General features: G+C 40.3%; 1 protein-coding gene across 1 annotated transcript in view; it reads left to right on the forward strand.

Annotated features, from left to right (window-relative positions):
- Nucleotides 1–550: 550 nt before the first annotated feature.
- The window catches only part of CTNNBL1 (catenin beta like 1), a 178,572-nt gene continuing 155,569 nt past the window's right edge, over nt 551–23,553 (forward strand). Inside the window, exon 1 of the mRNA XM_036902319.2 lies at nt 551–677. Within this exon, the coding sequence (XP_036758214.2) occupies nt 648–677 (30 nt within the window). The 5' untranslated portion in view covers nt 551–647. The remainder of the gene's footprint in view (nt 678–23,553) is intronic.

The raw sequence follows: 23,553 nt of genomic DNA on the forward strand, positions 1-23,553 counted from the left end.
CACAGAGAACTACATGCGTAATTTACATTTTCTACTAACCACATTTAAAAAGTGTGAAGAAATGGCGGAATTAATTTTATATTTTATTTGATCCAATATATCCAAAATGTCTTTTCAACATGTAATCAATGTAAGTCTTAGAAATCCTGTGTGTATTTTATTTCACTCAGGGCACATTTCAATTCAGAGCCATATTTTCAAGCCCTCAACAACCACATGTGGTAAACGTGTATAGTAACTGCACAGTGCATTTCTATGCCTCAGTTTCCTGATCTGTAAGATGAGAATAAAGTTGCTTAGGTCACTGGAAGGATTATGAGGGCACTTATGGAACTCTCAGCACTCCAGCCTGGACTGGGTGTTCCTGAAATGAATCTTGGCTCCTTTCCGGTCTTCTCCCTTACCGCACCGCCCTCCTCCAAGTCTCCGCCCCCTTTCCGCGCCCTCTTCAGGCTTCGGGCTGAGGTACTGTCGCAAATGCAGTTCACTTTACGGCGACACTGTCTTTTACCGCAGTGTGGCCGGCTCGCGTGTCGCGCGCACTTTTACCTCATTGGCTCTGCGGTCCCGCTCACGGCGCTTTACGGCAGTGTGGCTGGAGGTGTAGCTGAGGCCGCGTTTTGGGCGTGAGTGGAGGTTCTGGAACCATGGACGTGGGCGAACTTCTGAGCTACCAGGTATAAGAGACGAGGAGGGCTGGTAGACCGGCCGCTCACCTAGGCAGGGGTCGCAGGACTGAAGTCTCTTCATCTCACCTCTTCTCATCTCAGTCCCGGGCCTGGGTCCCCTCACTTCTCATGTCCCTGGAGCCTGAGCTTCTCATTTCACTTCTCTCCCCGGGGCCCGTTCACCTCATTCCTTCTCAAGGCTCGGGCCCCTTCTTTGGGGCCTGGTAACCTTCAACTCCTCTGAAGGCCCCAGACTCTCTTCACAACCACCCCCCTTCAGCTCTCTTCTCTCCCAGTCATTGAGTTGTTTTGGTGGTGGTGGTGGGAGGGCACTGGTCTGGTCTTTCTTGCATTTGAATCCTAGCTTCTCCACGGACTGGCTGGGTCTCTTTTGGATAAGTCATTTTACCTCTGAGCCTCATTCCTCATTTTTTGTATGTGTGAAACGGAGACAGTTACTACCCAGTAGGGTTGTGTGAGAACTGTATCAACTAATGGATGTGAAAGCTTATTTTAAAGTGGAGAAAGCCATGTTAACTGCAGTTGTTGGGAGATGTTTGAAAGTCTGGCATGGGATGGGCCCATAGGAATCTACTTGTCCCCATGCTCAGGGTACTTGTGGGGATGCAGTGGCCCAGAAGATCAAAAGGACTTGTTTGAAGTCCCTCACCAAGTAAGAGCTGGGATTAGAGCTGAGGTCTTCTGGCTCCCAGTTCAATTTCCACCCCCTCTTCGGGCTTCTGAAAGAGGCTTCCTGTGAGAGACAGTAGCGCTTTGCTGTTCGTTATGGCAGCCACTAGCCATGTTTGGCTACTGGACTCTTGAACTGGGACTCGTTTGAATTGAGAAGTACTCTAAGTGTAAAATCACACTGGATTTTGAAGACTCGGTATGAAAAAAAGTGAAACTTACATTGATTACATGATCATGTTGATCATACCAATTACTGTGATTACTGAACATATTGATTAAATAATTATGGGTAATGAGTGAGATATTTAAAATAAACTTTACCTGTTTACCTATTTCTTTTGACTTTTTAATGTAGCGACTAGCCTTTTAGTGTAGCTGTTAAAATCAGATATGTAACTGGCCTTACATTTCTACTGGACAGCTCTGCTGTAGAGAATAGGTGATCAAGAGCCAGAGTCTGGAGGCCCATGTTGCTGGAATCTCTGTTTTGCTTGAACAAAATACTTAACCTCTGGCTGCCTTCATTTTCTCATCTGTACATGGGGACAGTGATGGTACCTACCACATAAGGTTGTTGTGAAATGTAAAGTGCTGAGACCGATGTCTGTCAGAATTGAAGTTCAATATAAATGTTAGCAATTGTTGTCATGCCACTGCCTCAGCCAATATACAGAGAACTAACCTTGGAGACTCTGTACATTGTGGGAAAGAAATTGTGAGTAATGGGAGATATGTAGTCAAGAGGCTTAACTTTTTAAGACAGTAATTGAATGTTAAACAAGAAAGGAAATAGAGTTGTTGACTGAGTGGTTGTATGCTTATTTGGGAGTTGTAGAATGGCTAGTCCATTGACTCATAGAATATTAAGGCTAGAAGAGGTTCCTTCATTTGCTCAACAAATATTTGAACACCTACTATGCAAGACATTGTATCTACTGAGTATACAACATTGAACAAAACAGACAAGGTGCTTGTTTTTGTGGAGCTTATAATCTGGTGGGGGAGTAACAAAATAAGTGAGTAAACAAACAAATTCAGATTGTGGTAAGTGCTTTGAGGGGTATGCGGGGTATACCATAGCATTGTGGGTTTTGGTGTTGTAGCCTGGACACATGTAACTGTTGAACACTTGGAAGGTGGCTTGTTTGAGTTGAGATCTGCTATTTGTGTAAAATATAATAAAAACTATTATTTTGTGTAAAATGAAACACATTGGATGTATGAAAAAATTTATGAAAATTATGTTAATTTTTATATTGAGTCCTTGTTGACATAATACTTGAGATATATTGGTTCAAAGAAAATATATGATTAAAATTAATATCACCTTAAACACTTTCTTAATGTGGCTACTAGAAAATTTAAAGTTACATATGTGGCTTATTTTTGGCTTTCTACATATTTTTATTGTACAGAAAATTTTTATTTTCTTTAGCAGTGTTGGGAGTGAGAGACAGGACTTATTACTTTAGATAATATGGTTTGGGAAGGGCTTTCTGAGGAATGGATTTAAGGATCTGAAGGTTGAGAAGGAGGCAGTCATGTAAAAAGGGCAAAATGATCAAGAGAGAGGGAATAGCAAGTATGTAGGCTGTAAGGTAGAAGATGGTTCAGCCTCTTAGAGGATCAGAAAGAGGATTGATTTGGCTGGTACATGATGAGTGAGCAGGGGAATGGTAGGTGACAAAGTTGGAGATAATAGGCAGATGACAGACATGTAGGCCTTCCTGTTGTTCATGATGAGTTTGAATTTGGGGAGATGTTATAGATACAACATTCAGTTCACTTGTTCACAGATGAAAAGCAAACCCCATTCTGGCAAACAGACTTCCCTGAGGTTGTGGGCCAACGTAGTTGGCAGAATTGATCCCAGTATCGTGGTCTCCGTATTTCCAGCTTTGTTCATTCCCCACATGCACTATTCATTCAATTTCCTTTCTGTATGGCCGATGTCCATTCTTCCTGATCCTAAAAGTTGGTACAGTCTGAAATCTATAGTCCCTAATCAATCAAATGCACCCATCCTCTTGTGGAAAGTCATGAGGATCATCTGTATCAGTGGATGCAAAAGCTCTCTGAAAACATTTTGTAGATATGAAAGATGCATTGCTTACCTGTGTCATCTCTTTAAATCATTGTAACAACCCTCTGAGGAAGGTACAAATTTTTAATGCCTGTTGTACAGATGAGGGAACTGAGGTACAAAAAAGTGTACCTCATAGCGGAAACCCCTAACCATTGTGCTACAGTACCACCTGCCTACTCTGTGTCAGATGCTGAGCTAAAGTGCTTTCAGTAAGTTCTTATGTGTAATTCTTAATATGCCCTTTGAAGTAGGTAGCATCCCTATTTTATAGAAAAGTAAACTCTAGCTAAGAGAGGTTAGTTACCTGCCCAAGGACAAATAGCCAGTAAGGAGCAGAGCCAGAACTGGAACCAACTGAATACCCACATCTAGTTTTCCATTTTGGTTTTAAAACTTTTTAAAGTTTAAACATTAAAGTATGGTGCACATACAGAAGATGCATAAATCTTAAGTGCTGTTAATTTTAGTCATCATTTACAAAATAGATTCACTATGACCCTTGAAGTTCATTGGTCAGGGATGTACGGGAACAAAGTTGTCTGATTTGAACACCCCTACCCTGAGAGTTTGAGTTAGTAAGTCTCCCATGGGACCTTAGAATTTGGTTTCTAACAAGATCCCAGGTGATGCTGAAGCTGTTGGTCCAGGGACCACACTTGGAGACCCTCTGGTCTAGAATGATCTACATTCCTTTTAAAATTTTCCCCAGCTGAGACATTCTCCTCCGTTTTCATGGCCATTGGTCTGCAGTTTTTGGAGCTTAAGTTATATTTTTTCCCTGCCATCCAAGATATTGGAAGCAAATCACTTAATCTTTGTGGGCCTCAGTTTCCTCATATGCCTAATGAGGGGATTAAGTAGATCTTCCTGAAGTCCCTTCTAGCTTTAAAATTCTGTGATACTAATTATTTAGGCCAAGAGCTCTAGAGATTTCAGGGGATAAAAAGGCTTGATATAGTAGGATGAATCAGGGCTGAAAATCTGGAAGATTTGAGTTTTAATCCTACCTTTATCATTACTTATCTGGATGACTTAGGACAAGTCACTTCCCTCTCTGTACATTATTTTCTTTATCACCTGTAAAATGAGAGGATTGAGCTATGTGACTTCGGGTTCTTTACTTTTCTAAAATTCAGAGTCGAAGGTAAACAAAATATGTAATGTTAAGAAATATTTATTAAAAGTATCTAACATTTTGGGGGTGTTTATTAAATTTCATTTTGGGGGCAACTTTGTGGGAAGATTCCAATTTTCTGCTGAGATTGGTTCTTTTAGTAATAGAGTTAGGCAGTAAGTGCCTCAGTATATGCCTTCTATCCTTGACATATGTTAACTATTCATTTGAGAGGACAGGAGAATTACAGTGTGGACAGAAGGTAGTGGAAAAAGTCTTAAAGAGGAAACCAGTTATGTTCCCAATATGGAAATGTACTTTTTTGATGCCTTCAGGCTTAGACATCTCATCAAGAAGTGTGCCCAGCAGTTCCTTGGCTGAGAAGTTTCTGCCGCATAGGCGCGTATATGAACTCCAGGGCATTCTCATTAATACTAATTCCACAGATGTCTGGAAAAAGTTCTTACCCCCGGAGTTTTGCAATAAAGAATTCACATTTGGTTCACCTTGGCTCGGTGACAATGATTCCTTTGTGACATGAGAAGTATTCTCTTTGAGGCAGATTGGGGTCAGGGACCCCTGGTTTTGCAATATTGCAGACACCCACTCCTCTTGTCACCTTTCTGTAATATAGCATTTCCCTGGATTGCAGGGGCTTATAGGAACCTATAATCTTGCTTCTTTCCCTCTTTCTTTTGAAATAAAAAACTTTAATGACAGTAAACTGACAGGAACAGTCTTAAAAGAAAGTATTTAAGAAAGGAAGACTACTACCCTAATCCAATAAATGCTTTTATGTTCTCACAGTCCTTCCAGATTCTGCATGGATATAATCATTATATATATACTGTTATGTGTCTTATGTTTTTAACATTGCCAGAAATGTTTTCTGTGTTTCTGCATAGTCTTCCACATTATTTTTAATGTTTGCAGACTTTTTGCTTGAGTGGTTGATCTGCCATTTTCCCCTAAATTGTTTCTCTATAATTGAATATTTAGGCAGCTTCCAGGTTTATGTTCTTGAGATAATATTGCAGTGAATTTTATTCATGCAGCATTTTTTCCCTCCCATCTGTCATTAATAGTTAACCTTGTGCCATCTCTTGGGCTAAGTATTGCATGTAATAAAATTAAGACCTTAATTTTTTTATTGTTCCTGGACCTTATGGAATTCATACATTAAGGAGTGAGACAGACATTTCAACAACTAAACTGTGTGAACAATGTTACAGGAGCACAATGGAAGGAGTGACTTGTGTATGCCCGGCAACAGGATGTGTTGATGAGGATGGATTTAGTTTGGTCAGTGAAGAAAAAGGAGATGACATTGGAATCTCAGCTTTGATAAATGAATAGGAATTCTGTGGGTATTGAAGGAGGTTGAGGAGAGCCATTCTTGACTAGAATTAGTGAGAGCCAAAGCGTGGGAGTGAAATGTTCAGGGAATTGAGTAAATGGAGGGGAGTGGCAGGAGATGATGGGGTCACATCAGCTGCACATATGTTGAGCAGTACACAGTGCTCATGTGGAATAAATCCTTTATGAGCTTACAGCAGCGTGTGTTACAATTGTGACTGAAAGCTAGGTACTGCTGGTTGTCATAATTTAATTTTTTCTCATTAATTATTTTTATTCTGAATTATTTTTTCTTATTATTCTAGTAGAAAGTGTTAGCTCAAGTTTGCTTTAATAAGCAGTTTTCTCCTTGTGTGTTTTTATCATTTGTATTTGTTATCTGCCTCTTAAGGTAGTGTTGTAGTTCGTAATTGAGCTTTTTTCTATTGTGTTTTTTGTTGATAGTGTGTGGGTGAGAAACATTAGCAGAGTGTCTTACCTATAACTGATGCCTAGGAACTGGTTCTTTAATGATTAAGTCAATGAGTCAGTACATAGACACCTTCAAATATACTCTGGTTGTTCCCCCCGTTTTGGAAAGCTTTTGTTCTTGTATCCTGTTTTCTTGCTGGCTTGTATCTCTTCGCTTTCATGTTTGACTTTAAGAAAGTTTGATTCAAATATGTTACTTCAGTTTCTGAATTGCCCTCCTCTTCCTATTGTAACTTGGAACTCTTACTACAAAAAACCTACATTTTTAGAAACTTTCTATTTTGAACTAGTTTTAAACTTACAGAAAATTTGCAAAAATAGTAAAGAGAGTTTATAGTACACTCCCCACCCAGCTGGTTAACTTCCCCTAAAGTTAACATCTTATATAACCATAGTGCAGTGATCAAAACCAGGAAATTAACATTCATGTACTAGTACTAAATTATAGACTTAATTCAGATGTCAGGACAATCTCCAGTAATGTACTTTTTCTGTTTCAGAATCCTATCCAGGATCCCACATTGCATTTTAGTTGTCATTTTCCTTGTCTTTTATGATCTTGACTTTCTTTTTGAAGAGCACTGGTCAGTTATTTTGTAGAATGGCTCAAACCTACATTCCTGAAGGTTGCTAATGCCTTCTTTGCCAAAGATTTTCTTGAGCCTCATTACTCTTCACTCTTCACTAGAATTTTGTTCTAAACCCTGTTTCTCGTCTTAGGAACTCATCCATTCTGTCTTTCAGCGACTTCATGTAGACAACTCTTAGCTCTCCAGCCCTGATTTAGGCTTCATGTTTTTGCTGAAAATATTCTGGCCAGATGCTTGCTTGATATCATGTAATTCTCTGCATCTCTCCCCCTGCCCACCTCCTTCCCCAGCCCAATTTTGCATTTTAGTCAGTGGAGTTGCTCTTTAGCAGACTTGAAAAAGCCTTGGAGCTATTTCTCAAAGATGAAAGACAAGGTTCTTTTCTTCATGAATCATAGAAGCTCATGAGCAGAGAGCTAGCTCATCTCTCAGGATTCAAGAAGGCATTAGGATCTGAAAAATGCTTAAGCCACAGTTCTTGCTCTCATGGAGCTTGCAGTCATTATAATGGGACATCCCACAGATTGTAACACTGCTAATCCAGGACACAGTGTCAGTGCTGTTAGAGGCATGAACAAGATACGTGGCCAGAGGCAGGAGCAGCTCTGCCATCCGGAAGCTGGGAAGGCTTCCCAGGGAAGGTTGCTTCTTCAGGATCCTTTCTATTTAAACTGCCACCACCATCTTAGTTTAAACTCTTGTGGCTTTGTCACATAAGTAGCTTTTTTTTTTTATAAGTAGCTTTTTATATGGTCTTATTTTTTATCTTTGTGGATCTTGTGATTGGCATGGTAAATGTGGGTTTATTTCCTCCCTAGGCCAACAGAACACTTTTCTCCAGTCAGCCTTGAGTCCTACCTATTTTAGCGTCCTTGGAGATAGGTCTTACTAAGATGCATAATTTTGGAGGTTTACCTGTGGAAGACAGCCATACTTTTCTGCAGTCTCTCACTAGGTGTCATTGTTTAAATTGGGGGATTGAATTTATAAGGCTTACCCCAATAGAGAAGTTTTCGTATGTATAAATGACTAATTGGAGAATGTGAATGTTCAGAAGTTTGTCAGTACTATTGGAGAAAATAATTCGAAGCACATGCCCTTCTGAGTGTGCCCATTAGGCGTCTTTTAATGTTTAGTGTAGAGGATGAACACTAACTTGGGGTCAGACTGTGTTTTAATCCTACCTCTGTTACTTGCATGCTGTGTGACCTTGGGTCATCAGTTAATTAACCTCTTTAAGCCTCATCTTTAAAATGAAGATTACATAATAATGTCTATCTCTACCCCACCATCTTTCTAAAAAAAAATCTCTGCTTTACCATCTTTTTTTAAAATACAGGATTAAGTAAGACAGTGTGGATAGTGCTAAGTAGTGCGTGATACATAGTAAGTGCCCAGTAAATATTAGCTGTTAATTTTTATTATTGATATAATTATAAACAACCCATAGCAAGAGAAAGAAAAATGTTTTTCTTGAATTCTACAAAAGTGCTTCAGTTCTCCCAAGGTCATTGGTTCCTTGGAGATTAAAGTTTAGAGAGCTGTAAAAGGAAATGAGAACAGTTTGTCACCCACACATGCCACAGTATAGAACTGTTCTCAATAGATTAAAGCACAACCCTATTTTACCACAGTTAGCAGTCGTGGATATCAAGAATAATGTCATCAGCACAGTAATTCTTTTCCCTGGGTCTCTTTAATATTACTAAGATATCTCATTTTCCTCTTTCTAGTGCCAGCAATCTCATTTACAAATTACTCCTTTTTTTTCTTTTTTCTTTTTCTTAGGTTTCTTAAGGAGGTGGTTGGTTTTGGTCTGAGTCTTGTAAAGCTATGGAAAAACTGTAGTTCAGAGAAGGTACAGCAGGAATTCTCTTTAACTTCTCTAAAGTGAGCCAGTTGATTCTAGTATTTCAGGTGAATAGTGCAAAACCATTTTCTTTCCCATAGAGTTACAGAAGTGATTGATCTACAGGTGTGTTGGCCTTAGCTTTTGGACTCCAGCGCCATTGTGGGTAGGTAAAAAGAAACTAGGTTCTCTTCATACTGAGTTCAGTGAAAGATCTAGTGGAACTACTGCCATGCATTCTCATCTCTTTCCTCATTTTAGATTATCAGTTACCTGTATGCGGATTCTCTCTTTTGGCTCCTTAGACTTCCTTCAGCTACCCAGTAGTGTCCAAAGTCACTGACTGAACTGAGAAGGATTTGAAATCAAGCACGGAGTATATTGCTTCTCTCTGAATGTGTCTGACTATATTCCAAAGTTAGTATGATAGATTATTGAACAGTTTGTTTGGCATTATTCATGTGCTCATTCTGTTAATACATAAAATTGAAGATTGCTTTTATTCCCCCCCTTACTTCCTGCTAAGAGCACCTGAGTTTAAAATTACTTTTGAGATCTTTAATATATTGAGTATTAACAGTACACTAGTCCTCTGCTGGTGTACCATGTTGGAATGCTATTTTCTTTGGATAAAAAGAAAAGAGTTGTAACTACAGTTTGTCACATTATCTTTACTGGCCTCTTTAAACATTAATGATTCTATGGGAACAACTAATAGCTTTTCATATTAATGATAAGGGAAACTTGAGCACTTCAAGGTTATATAATTATTGACGGAGAAGCTGAAAGGTGTAGTGCAGCCTCTGGACAGGAGTAACTCTTTTGGACACAGGAAGGTAGAGATGCCAAAAAATCAGCAGAATGCTGAAACTCAGCAATCAAAGAGGACAAGAAAAAGACATTCCCATTGATGAACTGGGGATTATAGTTGAAAGAAACCTATAATAAGGTTCCTGTTTTAAAAAGGTGATACAGGTTGTATTGAATTGCACCAACTCCTCTTTTATCTGGTAGTTTTGGAAAGTGTGGTATTCCTCATAAATGGATTTGCCAGGTAATTGAAGGTTATAGGTGCAGCAAGAATGCTAGAACTCGAAGGACCTAGATATTATCTATTTCAGCTTCCTCTGTTTACAGATGGGGAAGGCAGAGAACAGAGAGGAAAATTGACTTGTCTCAGGATTCCAACTACTTGGTGATAAAATGGGATTCAGAGCAGTGTTTTTTCCAAGATCATGCCTCCTCCTAAAGTTGAATATTTTTCATCAGTTTGTATGGCATTCTTTCTAAAACATATACATTCTGGCTACTGGTCACACTGTTGTCTCAGGATGATTATTATGATCACGTTAACCGTGTGGGATTCTCTCATAACTTTCTGAGGTAGGGAAAGCTTTTACTACTGCATTGAAATACTTTGGTATGTTAAAGAGATATTTTTGAGTTCTTGTGCCTACTTTTCATAATTTTTCTTGCTTCTCTTTGGTGTCAGCTGTCACTCCTTGTGTTATGTTTGATAGGATTTTATCTAAACGCTGAGGCTTTTTATTTAATTTTTTTGCTTTTAATGATTTTATGAAAAGTTGAAGTTTTTGGATGAGTGAGGCATTAGTAATCTTCATCGTCTTTGAATGAACTGTAAAACTTTGGGGCTCTTTTATTAGACTGGGGCTCTTTTATTACTGAAGTCTGTAAGATACTAGAAATTATATTAGCATAACTTGTCTTTGTTTTTGATCTAGTATTTCCTCTAACATCTTTTTGCCCACCACTACCATCTACGGGACTGAAGAAAATCTGAGCAATTACTATTGCCCAAAGATCATAGTCTTTTTGAGGTTGAAACTGCCGCTCACAAGTAGGGGCTTAACCTGGCTTTTTGTGGTGTGACCCTTTCTTTCATGGCTGCTTATCTTTCTGGAGGGGATTCATTTACCTGTCTGATTGCTTTGACTCTGTATCTTTTTTTTTTTTTTTTGTGAGGGCATCTCTCATATTTATTGATCAAATGGTTATTACCAACAATAAAATTCTGTATAGGGAGTCAATGCTCAATGCACAATCATTAATCCACCCCAAGCCTAATTTTCATCAGTCTCCAATCCTCTGAAGCATAACAAACAAGTTTTTACATGTAGAACAAATTCTTACATAATGAATAAGTTACATAGTGAACAGTACAAGGGCAGTCATCACAGAAACTTTCGGTTTTGCTCATGCATTATGAACTCTAAACAGTCAGTTCAAATATGAATACTCATTTGGTTTTTATACTTGATTTATATGTGGATACCACATTTCTCTCTTTATTATTATTATTTTTAATAAAATGCTGAAGTGGTAGGTAGATACAAGATAAAGGTAGAAAACATAGTTTAGTGTTGTAAGAGAGCAAATGTAGATGATCAGGTGTGTGCCTGTAGACTATGTGTTAATCCAAGCTAGACCAGGGCAATAAAACATCCACGTATGCAGAAGATTTCTCTCAGAACGGGGGGATGAGGTTCTAAGCCTCACCTCTGTTGATCCCCAATTTCTCACCTGATGGCCCCCCTGCGACTGTGCCTGTCTTAGGTTGTTCCTCCCTTGAGGAATCTTACCCGTCTCTGGCTAACCAGTCATCTTCCGGGGCCATACAGGGAGATGTAAAGTTGGTAAGTGAGAGAGAAGCCTTATTGTTTGAAAAGGTTAGCTTTTTACTTCTTTGCATATTTATGCCCTGTGGCTTCTATGCCCAGCATTTGTCTTGAGGTATCTTTACCACTTGGAAGAATTATGATACTCGGTAAATTTGATATTAGGCACGAATTCTATTTAAGGGTTGTAATTAGGAAGGAAGAAGAAAAGCTATAGAAGTAGCAGGTGGAAGAAAACATGGGAAGATTGATTATTCCTTTGACATATCTTCTTGTAGAGTAACTTCAGCATGTATAGGTTTTAAACTACTAATTAAATTGCGCACACACATTAACATAATAGGAGTATAGTTACATAACCAAAGCATACCTGTAATTACCAGCCATCTCCAGTGAAACCAAGAAAACCAGTTAGGCACCTTAGGCATTTGTGAAAACTTATCTATGATATGGTGGATATTGTCCAACTGAACTTGAACAGTCTGAGAGAAATCAGACAAATTAAAACAACCCATTCCTGGGGACTGTTCACATCCCTTATGTTCTTTTAACAGTAAATAGTCTGTACTTGTGAGATTTTGGAGTGCTACAGTTTGCACTTCTCCTAATTCTTGGTTGAGTTCCAACAGTATAGATCCAGTCAAATTTGTGGTTTTACTGTATGCACAGGTCAGCTTAGATATCTCTTTCTTCATTCCCATGGCAAATCAAAGAACTGGTGGGATGAGTGCATCTACAGCTGTAGCAGTGCGTGGATCTTTTTTGGGGTTTTTTGATCATCATCTTCTGGTATGAGTCTTTCAGAGAGTGCTGATGTTGGAAGTTCTTTTTCATATCGTATCTTAGTTCATTTTTGGGGTAGCCCAATTAGGCTTTGATCGTCTGTATAAACACAAACAGACCCTTTGCCTACACTTTTATATGCCCTTTATACCCTTCTGTAGTACTCATTGGAGGTCACCACACAGGAACTGCCTTTTTTTTTTTGGTATCATTAATCTACACTTACATGACGAATATTATGTTTACTAGGCTCTCCCCTATGCCAGGTCCCCCCTATAAACCCCTTTACAGTCACTGTCCATCAGCATAGCAAAATGTTGTAGAATCACTACTTGCCTTCTCTGTGTTGTACAGCCCTCCCCTTTCTCCCACCCCCCACCATGCATGCTAATCTTAAAATCCCCCTTCTTCTTCCCCCCCCTTATCCCTCCCTACCCACCCATCCTCCCCAGTCCCTTTCCCTTTGGTACCTGTTAGTCCATTCTTGAGTTCTGTGATTCTGCTGCTGTTTTGTTCCTTCAGTTTTTCCTTTGTTCTTATATGAGATGAGTGAAATCATTTCATATTTCTCTTTCTCCGCTTGGCTTGTTTCACTGAGCATAATACTCTCCAGCTCCATCCATGTTGCTGCAAATGGTAGGATTTGCCCTTTTCTTATGGCTGAGTAGTATTCCATTGTGTATATGTACCACATCTTCTTTATCCATTCATCTATCGATGGACATTTAGGTTGCTTCCAATTCTTGGCTATTGTAAATAGTGCTGCGATAAACATAGGGGTGCACTGATCTTTCTCATACTTGATTGCTGCATTCTTAGGGTAAATTCCTAGGAGTGCAATTCCTGGGTCAAATGGTAAGTCTATTTTGAGCATTTTGATGTACCTCCATACTGCTTTCCACAATGGTTGAACTAACTTACATTCCCACCAGCAGTGTAGGAGGGTTCCCCTTTCTCCACAGCCTCGCCAACATTTGTTGTTGTTTGTCTTTTGGATGGCAGCCATCCTTACTGGTGTGAGGTGATACCTCATTGTAGTTTTAATTTGCATTTCTCTGATAATTAGCGATGTGGAGCATCTTTTCATGTGTCTGTTGGCCATCTGTATTTCTGTTTTGGAGAACTGTCTGTTCAGTTCCTCTGCCCATTTTTTAATTGGGTTATTTGTTTTTTGTTTGTTGAGGCATGTGAGCTCTTTATATATTCTGGACGTCAAGCCTTTATCGGATGTGTCATTTTCAAATATATTCTCCCATACTGTACGGATCCTTTTTGTTCTATTGATGGTGTCTTTTGCTGTACAGAAGCTTTTCAGCTTAATATAGTCCCACTTACTCATTTTTGCTGTTGTTTTCCTTGCCCGGGGAGATATGTTCAAGAAGAGGTCACTCATGTTTATGTCTAAGAGGTTTTTGCCTATGTTTTCTTCCAAGATTTTAATGGTTTCATGACTTACATTCAGGTTTTTGATCCATTTTGAGTTTACTTTTGTATATGGGGTTAGACAATGGTCCAGTTTCATTCTCCTACATGTAGCTGTCCAGTTTTGCCAGCACCATCTGTTGAAGAGACTGTCCTTTCGCCATTGTTTCCATGGCTCCTTTATCAAATATTAATTGACCATATATGTCTGGGTTAATGTCTGGATTCTCTAGTCTGTTCCATTGGTGTGTGGCTCTGCTCTTGTGCCAGTACCAAATTGTCTTGATTACTATGGCTTTATAGTAGAGCTTGAAGTTGGGGAGTGAGATCCCCCCTACTTTATTCTTCTTTCTCAGGATTGCTTTGGCTATTCGGGGTCTTTGGTGTTTCCATATGAATTTTTGAATTATTTGTTCCAGTTCATTGAAGAATGTTGCTGGTAGTTTCATAGGGGTTGCATCAAATCTGTATATTGCTTTGGGCAGGATGGCCATTTTGATGATATTAATTCTTCCTAGCCATGAGCATGGGATGAGTTTCCATCTGTTAGTGTCCCCTTTAATTTCTCTTAAGAGTGACTTGTAGTTTTCAGAGTATAAGTCTTTCACTTCTTTGGTTAGGTTTATTCCTAGGTATTTTATTTTTTTTGATGCAATTGTGAATGGAGTTGTTTTCCTGATTTCTCTTTCTGTTGGTTCATTGTTAGTATATAGGAAAGCCACAGATTTCTGTGTGTTGATTTTGTATCCTGCAACTTTGCTGTATTCCGATATCAGTTCTAGTAGTTTTGGGGTGGAGTCTTTAGGGTTTTTTATGTACAGTATCATGTCATCTGCAAATAGTGACAGTTTAACTTCTTCTTTACCAATCTGGATTCCTTGTATTTCTTTGTTTTGTCTGATTGCCGTGGCTAGGACCTCCAGTACTATGTTAAATAACAGTGGTGAGAGTGGGCATCCCTGTCTAGTTCCCGATCTCAGAGGAAATGCTTTCAGCTTCTCTCTGTTCAATATAATGTTGGCTGTGGGTTTATCATAGATGGCCTTTATTATGTTGAGGTACTTGCCCTATTCCCATTTTGCTGAGAGTTTTTATCATGAATGGATGTTGAACTTTGTCAAATGCTTTTTCAGCATCTATGGAGATGATCATGTGGTTTTTGTCTTTCTTTTTGTTGATGTGGTGGATGATGTTGATGGACTTTCGAATGTTGTACCATCCTTGCATCCCTGGGATGAATCCCACTTGGTCATGGTGTATGATCCTTTTGTTGAGTTTTTGAATTCGGTTTGCTAATATTTTGTTGAGTATTTTTGCATCTACGTTCATCAGGGATATTGGTCTGTAGTTTTCTTTTTTGGTGGGGTCTTTGCCTGGTTTTGGTATTAGGGTGATGTTAGCCTCATAGAGTGAGTTTGGGAGTATCCCCTCCTCCTCTATTTTTTGGAAAACTTTAAGGAGAATGGGTATTATGTCTTCCCTGTATGTCTGATAAAATTCCGAGATAAATCCATCTGGCCCGGGGGTTTTGTTCTTTGGTAGTTTTTTGATTACCGCTTCAATTTCGTTGCTGGTAATTGGTCTGTTTAGATTTTCTGTTTCTTTCTGGGTCAGTCTTGGAAGGTTGTATTTTTCTAGGAAGTTGTCCATTTCTCCTAGGTTTCCCAGCTTGTTAGCGTATGGGTTTTCATAGTATTCTCTAATAATTCTTTGTATTTCTGTGGGGTCTGTCGTGATTTTTCCTTTCTCGTTTCTGATACTGTTGATTTGTTTTGACTCTCCTTTCCTCTTGATAAGTCTAGCTAGAGGCTTATCTACTTTGTTTATTTTCTCGAAGAACCAGCTCTTGGTTTCACTGATTTTTGCTATTGTTTTATTCTTCTCAATTTTATTTATTTCTTCTCTGATCTTTATTATGTCCCTCCTTCTGCTGACCTTAGGCCTCATCTGTTCTTCTTTTTCCAATTTCGATAATTGTGACATTAGACCATTCATTTGGGATTGTTCTTCCTTTTTTAAATATGCTTGGATTGCTATGTACTTTCCTCTTAAGACTGCTTTTGCTGTGTCCCACAGAAGTTGGGGCTTAGTGTTGTTGTTGTCATTTGTTTCCATATATTGCTGGATCTCCATTTTGATTTGGTCATTGATCCATTGATTATTTAGGAGCGTGTTGTTAAGCCTCCATGTGTTTGTGAGCCTCTTTGCTTTCTTTGTACAGTTTATTTCTAGTTTTATGCCTTTGTGGTCTGAAAAGTTGGTTGGTAGGATTTCAATCTTTTGGAATTTTCTGAGGCTCTTTTTGTGGCCTAGTATGTGGTCTATTCTGGAGAATGTTCCATGTGCACTTGAGAAGAATGTGTATCCTGTTGCTTTTGGATGTAGAGTTCTATAGATGTCTATTAGGTCCATCTGCTCTACTGTGTTGTTCAGTGCTTCCGTGTCCTTACTTATTTTCTGCCCAGTGGATCTATCCTTTGGGGTGAGTGGTGTGTTGAAGTCTCCTAGAATGAATGGATTGCAGTCTATTTCCCCCTTTAGTTCTGTTAGTATTTGTTTCACATAATGCTGGTGCTCCTGTGTTGGGTGCATATATATTTAGAATGGTTATATCCTCTTGTTGGACTGAGCTGTTTATCATTATGTAGTGTCCTTCTTTGTCTCTTGTTACTTTCTTTGTTTTGAAGTCTATTTTGTCTGATATTAGTACTGCAACCCCTGCTTTCTTCTCGCTGTTGTTTGCCTGAAATATGTTTTTCCATCCCTTGACTTTTAGTCTGTACATGTCTTTGGGTTTGAGGTGAGTTTCTTGTAAGCAGCATATAGATGGGTCTTGCTTTTTTATCCATTCTATTACTCTGTGTCTTTTGATTGGTGCATTCAGTCCATTAACATTTAGGGTGACTATTGAAAGATATGTACTTATTGCCATTGCAGGCTTTAAATTCGTGGTTACCAAAGGTTCAAGGTTAGCCTCTTTAGTATTTTACTGCCTAACTTAGGTCGCTTATTGAGCTGTTATATACACTGTCTGGAGATTCTTTTCTTCTCTCCCTTCTTATTCCTCCTCCTCCATTCTTCCTATGTTGAGTGTTTTGCTCTTTCTAGGAGTGCTCCCATCTAGAGCAGTCCCTGTAAGATGTCCTGTAGAGGTGGTTTGTGGGAAGCAAATTCCCTCAGCTTTTTTTGTCTGGGAATTGTTTAATCCCACCATCATATTTAAATGATAGTCATGCTGGATACAGTATCCTTGGTTCAAGGCCCTTCTGTTTCATTGCATTAAATATATCATGCCATTCTCTTCTGGCCTGTAGGGTTTCTGTTGAGAAGTCTGACGTTAGCCTGATGGGTTTTCCTTTATAGGTGACCTTTTTCTCTCTAGCTGCCTTTAACACTCTTTCCTTGTCCTTGATCTTTGCCATTTTCATTATTATGTGTCTTGGTGTTGTCCTCCTTGGATCCTTTCTGTTGGCGTTTCTGTGTATTTCCGTGGTCTGTTCGATTATTTCCTCCCCCAGTTTTGGGATGTTTTCAGCAATTATTTCTTCCAAGATACTTTCCATCCCTTTTCCTCCCTCTTCTTCTTCTGGTACCCCTATAATACGGATATTGTTCCTTTTGGATTGGTCACACGGTTTTCTTAATATTGTTTCATTCCTGTAGATCCTTTTATCCCTCTCTATGTCAGCTTCTATGCGTTCCTGTTCTCTGGTTTAAATTCCATCAATGGCCTCTTGCATCCTATCCATTCTGCTTATAAACCCTTCCAGAGTTTGTTTCATTTCTGAAATCTCCTTTCTGGCATTTGTGATCTCCCTCCGGACTTCATCCCATATCTCTTGCGTATTTCTCTGCATGTCTGTCAGCATGTTTATGATTTTTATTTTGAATTCTTTGTCAGGAAGACTGGTTAGGTCTGTCTCCTTCTCTGGTGTTGTCTCTGTGATCTTTGTCTGCCTGTAGCTTTGCCTTTTCATGGTGATAGGAATAGTTTGCAGAGCTGGAATGAGTGACGGCTGGAAGAACTTCCCTTCTTGTTGGTTTGTGGCCTTCCTCTCCTGGGAGAACAGCGACCTCTAGTGGCTTGTGCTGGGTAGCTGCTCGCAGACAGGGCTTCTGCTTCCTGCCCGGCTGCTATGGAGTTAATCTCCGCTGTTGCTGTGGGCGTGGCCTGGCTCGGGCAGCTACTCCAAAATGGTGGAGTCGCGTTGGAGGGGGAGTGGCCTGGAGGCTATTTATCTCCGTAAGGGGCCTCCCTGCTCCCTGCAGCCCAGGGTATTAGGGTGCCCAGAGATCCCCGGATTCCCTACCTCTGGATTAAGTGTCCCGCCCTGCCCCTTTAGGACTTCCAAAAAGCACCTGCCAAAACAAAACAACGACCACAAAAAAAAAATTTTTTTTTAATTAAAAAAATAAATAAATAGATAAAAAATGGCCGCTCATTTTTCTTTATTCTCTGGCGCCAGCGCCAGCCTCAGGCATCTGCTCACCGGTCTTGCTGCCCTGTTTCCCTAGTATTGGGGTCCCTATCCCTTTAAGACTTCCAAAAAGCGCTCGCCAAAACAAAACAGCAACAACAACAACAAAAAAAAAAGGCCGCTTGCTTTTCTTATGTCCTCCGGCCTCCGGTACCCTCTCACTGTTCTTGCTGCCCTGTTTCCCTAGTATCCAGGGCCCCGTGCACGCACTGTGTCTGCGCTCTGGCCCGGATGGCTGGGGCTGGGTGCTCAGCAGTCCTGGGCTCCGTCTCCCTCCCGCTCTGCCTACTCTTCTCCTGCCGGGAGCTGGGGGGAGGGGCACTCGGGTCCCGCCGGGCCGGGGCTTGTATCTTACCCCCTTCGCGAGGCGCTGGGTTCTCTCAGGTGTGGATGTGGTCTGGATGTTGTCCTGTGTCCTCTGGTCTTTATTCTAGGAAGAGTTGTCTTTGTTATATGTTCATAGATATATGTGGTTTTGGGAGGAGATTTCTGCTGCTCTACTCACGCCGCCATCTTGGCTCCCGTTTCTGACTCTCTATCTTTAAAGCTAGTCTTACATCCAAATTGATACACCCACTCACCCATGAAATCTAGATTGTAGCAGTCACCTGAGACCCTGGGTGCTTGTTCCTGCGCTGTTCATGCCTCTGCCCAGTTGTCTTGTGCTTGCCTCTAGCTCTTATTTCCCCTTCTCCACCCAACACACACACACACACACATGCACACACACACACACACACACACACCAGTTTTTTCTTTTAGACTTCATCTTTCTGGCTCTGAACTGCTGTCTCATACACACACACGCGTGCACACACACACACACACGTTTTTTCTTTTAGACTTCATACATCTGCTTTCTGGCTCCTAACTGCTGTCTCATCCAAAAGGACTCTGACTGACTGGGACTGGGACTACCTCATATATTGTGCCTCATACAGTGTACCCTGCCTTAGCTAGACCTTCATGACCACCTTTGGCCTCATCCCATTGGTAAATACCATTGCTGGCCCATCTGATCTTCCTGTGAAGGGACAATTTGGGCAAGGCTCTACCTGAGAGACCTGAATATTTTCCAGTTCTGCAACTTTGAGAGCCTGTAAGTTCTCCATCTCCATGTTGTCTCCCCTTGCTATCATTTCCTAGTTGTACACCGGGGATTGGTGAAGAACCACCAATGTTTCTAGGGCATCATGACATATGCTCACAGTCACACTGTGAGCCAATCTAGATTTTCAAGGGTTAGTAAATTTCATTTGGATTAGTTACACATATTGAACCTTTCATTCTTTAATTATTCAACCTGTTAGTTAATATATTAAATATTTAATAATATTTATTAAATACCTGCTAAGTAAATGCAAAATGTTATGCTAGTCACTGGGAATAGAGTGATGCAGGGGACAGCTGTAGTTGATCCCTTGTTTGTGCAACTTATATTCAGGGAGGCAGGATAAACAATAAGAAAACATAAATAAATAAGAACACTTAAACAAGCAAACAAATACTAGATAAACAAAACCAAGATCATTTCGAATAAGGATGTGAAGGGGAAAAAATAGGGTGATGTAAGAGAGCATTGGGGGAGCATCAGAAGGTTTTAGAAGACCTCTCTAAGGAGGTAACATTTGAGCTGAGAACTGAATGATGAGAAAGATCCAGCCATATGAAGAACTGTGGGAAATGCAACGCAGGCCAAAGCGAAAACCCATACAAAAGCCCTAAGGTGGAAACAAGCTCGTCATGTTCCAGGTGGTATGACCAGAGCATAGTGGGTGAGAAGGGGACATATGAGATAAGGACAGAGAGGTCCACTGTGGGGGGCAAGCCCTAAAATGTTTAGATTTGATTGTCAGTACAGTGGGAAGCCATTAAGGGTTTTAAGCTGCAGAGTGACACAATGTGGTTTATGTTTTAAAAGAGCATTGCATCTGCAGAGTGGAGAATAGATTCTAGAAGAGCAGTCTGGCCAGCTTAGTTGTTCAGTGAGGGTAGAATTCAACCTTTGTGCTGCAGAGAGCCTCAGCTGAAGCTGTGCTCTCCCTAAGATAATTGCTCTCCCGCCTAGGTTGTTTTCAGAATCTCCCACATCTAAACATTTAATCTGTGTTTTGGCTTAATCAAGAAGCAACACTCTCCTAGTGCCAGGCTTGGCACAGAAAATGTGGGCATGGTGCCTTTTGTTGAGCACCCTGGCCTGGAGAGAATGGAGAAAGCAGCCCCTGGTGGACCTGAGGACAATGCAGCTGACCCTCAGCACCTGGTAACTTGTAGGAAGCTTTGAATCTATAAACTTTATGTGCTTCTGCAGAACAGTTGCAGATGGTCTGGAGTGATGATTAAATATCACTGCTGTTTTGCCCAGATCTGCTGTGGCCATCCTCTCCATGTCTGGTTTTACATTACTGTGGATAATTAAAGGGGCACAGCCATTTCTGGTTACTTCCAGGAGGACATCCTTTTCAGTTGGCTTAGGGGGAAATTTCAGTTTCTGCCAGTTGTATGAGTGACTGCAGTGAGCAGTGGCTGTGAATGACTACTTTTTGTTTTCAAAATAAAAAAAAAAAAAACACTTAAAAAGAACTCTCCCTAATGAAAGGTATTAATTGCCTGCCTTTCCTGTCTCTGCCAATTCTCCAGTGGGAGTTCTGCCATCAGACTTGTCAAAGTTGGTTGGCAGGGACTTTTTCTCCTGAGTTAGCACATAGAGATCTGAACGGGCAGAGATAACACAAATTAGCAATGGTACAAGCATATCTGCAGAGAAACAGATTTCCTTGTGACCAGAGGTGCCATTGGTGGGCACCACCTAATTCTCAGTACATCTCTTACCACTGATGACATGACTTTTCAGCAAATAAAAATTGCTTAAGCACCACCTGAGCTGGGCAGTTTTTATAAGACTTCAGAGTTTCAAAGGCCCTCAGGCTGCTCAATCTGCCAATGTAAAGTCACTGAATATTATCTCTCTTGCTTCTCACTGGGGATCCTTATGCTTCACTCAGAATAATTAACTTTGGGAGACAGAAATTCTGAATCTTATACTTTTTTTTTTGGCCAAAGGTTTCTTCTTCCATTCCCATAGAAACTTACAAGGACACAGAAGGCTCAGTGGGGGAAAAAGAGATGGTGTCTGCCTTCTGGCTGACATGACTTGTACCAGTGGTCACATGCAGATTCCAAATTCCAAATGCAGATTGCAGATCACTTTCCATCTTCTTGAAGCCTGTCCCATAATTAGAAGATTAACAATTTTGTTTAAATTAGTAATTTTTCCCCTACCTCCTCTATGTGCCTAAAACCACTATTACAGCAAAGTGGAAACTGGTTAACTGATATTAGGCTCCACCTTCTAGATTGTCAGGAGGTTGAGCAGAGGCACTTCTGTCCATGTGAGCTTTCAATTGCTAAGTGCAGAGAGTATACGTTTTTTAGGAGCATGACACCGAGCCTGACAGGATAATATTGGGAGGGTGGTATGCACCTTTTTGGGAGGGTGGTATGCACCTAGGCTTGAAGTGTTATCTCTGCAGTCATGGCAGACTTGTCTTCACTGACAGATTGTCTGTGTTTGTAGGAGAAGGGGGTCACTTATCTGGATAGTGTGTTCCTGATTCAGAGTGAATGAAGAGCAGCTCATAAAGGAGCTTTTAGAAATTGTTATACTTTTAGTGAAATAAAAGGTGTTTTCTCCTGTCTATGCCACTAAGCCAAAAGAACAAAACAAAGTGCTGGCCCACTGAGAGCCAGGCATTATGATACTTGATTTATATGTGTTATCCATCTCATCCTAAAGGCAATCTGGTAAAGTCATCATTCTTATTCCCATTTTGTAGATGAGGGCGGTAAGTTCACAGAGGTTTAGTAACTTGCCCAAAAACATGTAGAAAGTAGATGGTAGAATCTTTTTCCTAATAGAGGGCTTCAGTGGATAAAGGTAGCTTAAAAAAATAAATACCATAGAGAGTAGAATGCAGCAGAATGTTACCATCATCCTGTCTCATACTTGCCTCCAGTCTACTGTGCATGTCATTCTTGTCCAGCAGAAACCAGCCCTGGTTGTCAAACCCAGGGGATCAGAATACCGTGCATCATACCAATCCCAGGGGAGGGCTTCAGACGCTTCTGCACATTGTGTCTTGGTATTGGAGTTGCTAAGGAAAACACAACACAGTCAAGCCTTGATGAAACAATGCTTTACACACATAGAGAAGAGACAAAGCAAGATCAGTTCATACATCAGTTCCTATGGCTGCAGGGCCCTTCCCCTTCCCCTGCAACTGTGCAGGACAACCTGGCCTATGTGCACCCCTCTCTCTTGCAGCAGGACTCCAACCTTAAAGCTGGTGGAGTGCCTAAGGGCCATTGCTATACATGCTTAAGCAGAACAAAGGCACAGCACTCATTGAGCATGAAACAGGGATCTCTTACAAGGTGATAAAACATGGCACAGCTGTAGGCTCCTTCTCTTTTGGTGAGGAATCATTCCAGGCAGTTGAATGGGGTTTGAAATACTGCATGCACGAGACTGCCTTTCCCCAAAATTCCTTATTGGAATTATTCGATTACATGTCTTCTCATTGGACTTTGAGTTCCTCAAGGGCAATGACCAGATCAGGTTTGCTATATAGTAAATGCTCAGTAAATGTCTCTTGACTGAAGAAAGAAAGAATGAGGGATGAGTGAAGCGGTAATCAATGATTGGATGGCTGAATTTAGGTTTCTCATAGGTATCTTTTTATGTTGAGACTTAGCACCTCCATAGTTGCCTTCTCTTTCTTGCCTCTTTCTGGATGGAGGGTAGATTAAGCTGTGTTTGTGAATGTGACTGGCCCTAGTCATAGGGGACCCTTAAGGGTTGGGTGAAACTTGCCTTAATTCACAGTAGATGATCTTTATAAAAGCCTGACTCTAATACTGCAGTAACCTGAGAGTTGACTGGCATATTTTAAAAGACTGGAACTCCAAAGTAAGAGATTGATCCATTTATTTCCCAAAGATTTACTGCAAGTCTACTGAGAGCCATAGTCACTGCTTTCTCTTTACCCAGCCTTGTAGGCAAAAATAACTCAACAAGATTAGTTTTTATTTTATGTTTGTTTATCTGGCATATCCATTTCCATTTGATATTTTTTTCTTATTTAACATTTATTAAATACTTTTTCTGGGTCAGGCACTTCCCAATTATGAGCGCTTTTTCCAGGGATGAAACAGTGATTTACCGAATGTCACAAGCTAATAACAACAAACATAGGTGTCTGACTACCAAAGTCCATTCTCTATTCACTGCACCACATTCGCCTATTAATAGAACTAGTTTAGCATAAGTTTCTTTTGTGCTTTATGTTTTGTACAGGTCTGGGACACAAGTGGATTTCTAAAACAGTAGTAGCCCTGGTAAACGTTA

Source organism: Manis pentadactyla, chromosome 5 (genome assembly GCF_030020395.1).
Source record: "Manis pentadactyla isolate mManPen7 chromosome 5, mManPen7.hap1, whole genome shotgun sequence".
Classification (NCBI taxonomy): Eukaryota; Metazoa; Chordata; class Mammalia; order Pholidota; family Manidae; genus Manis; species Manis pentadactyla.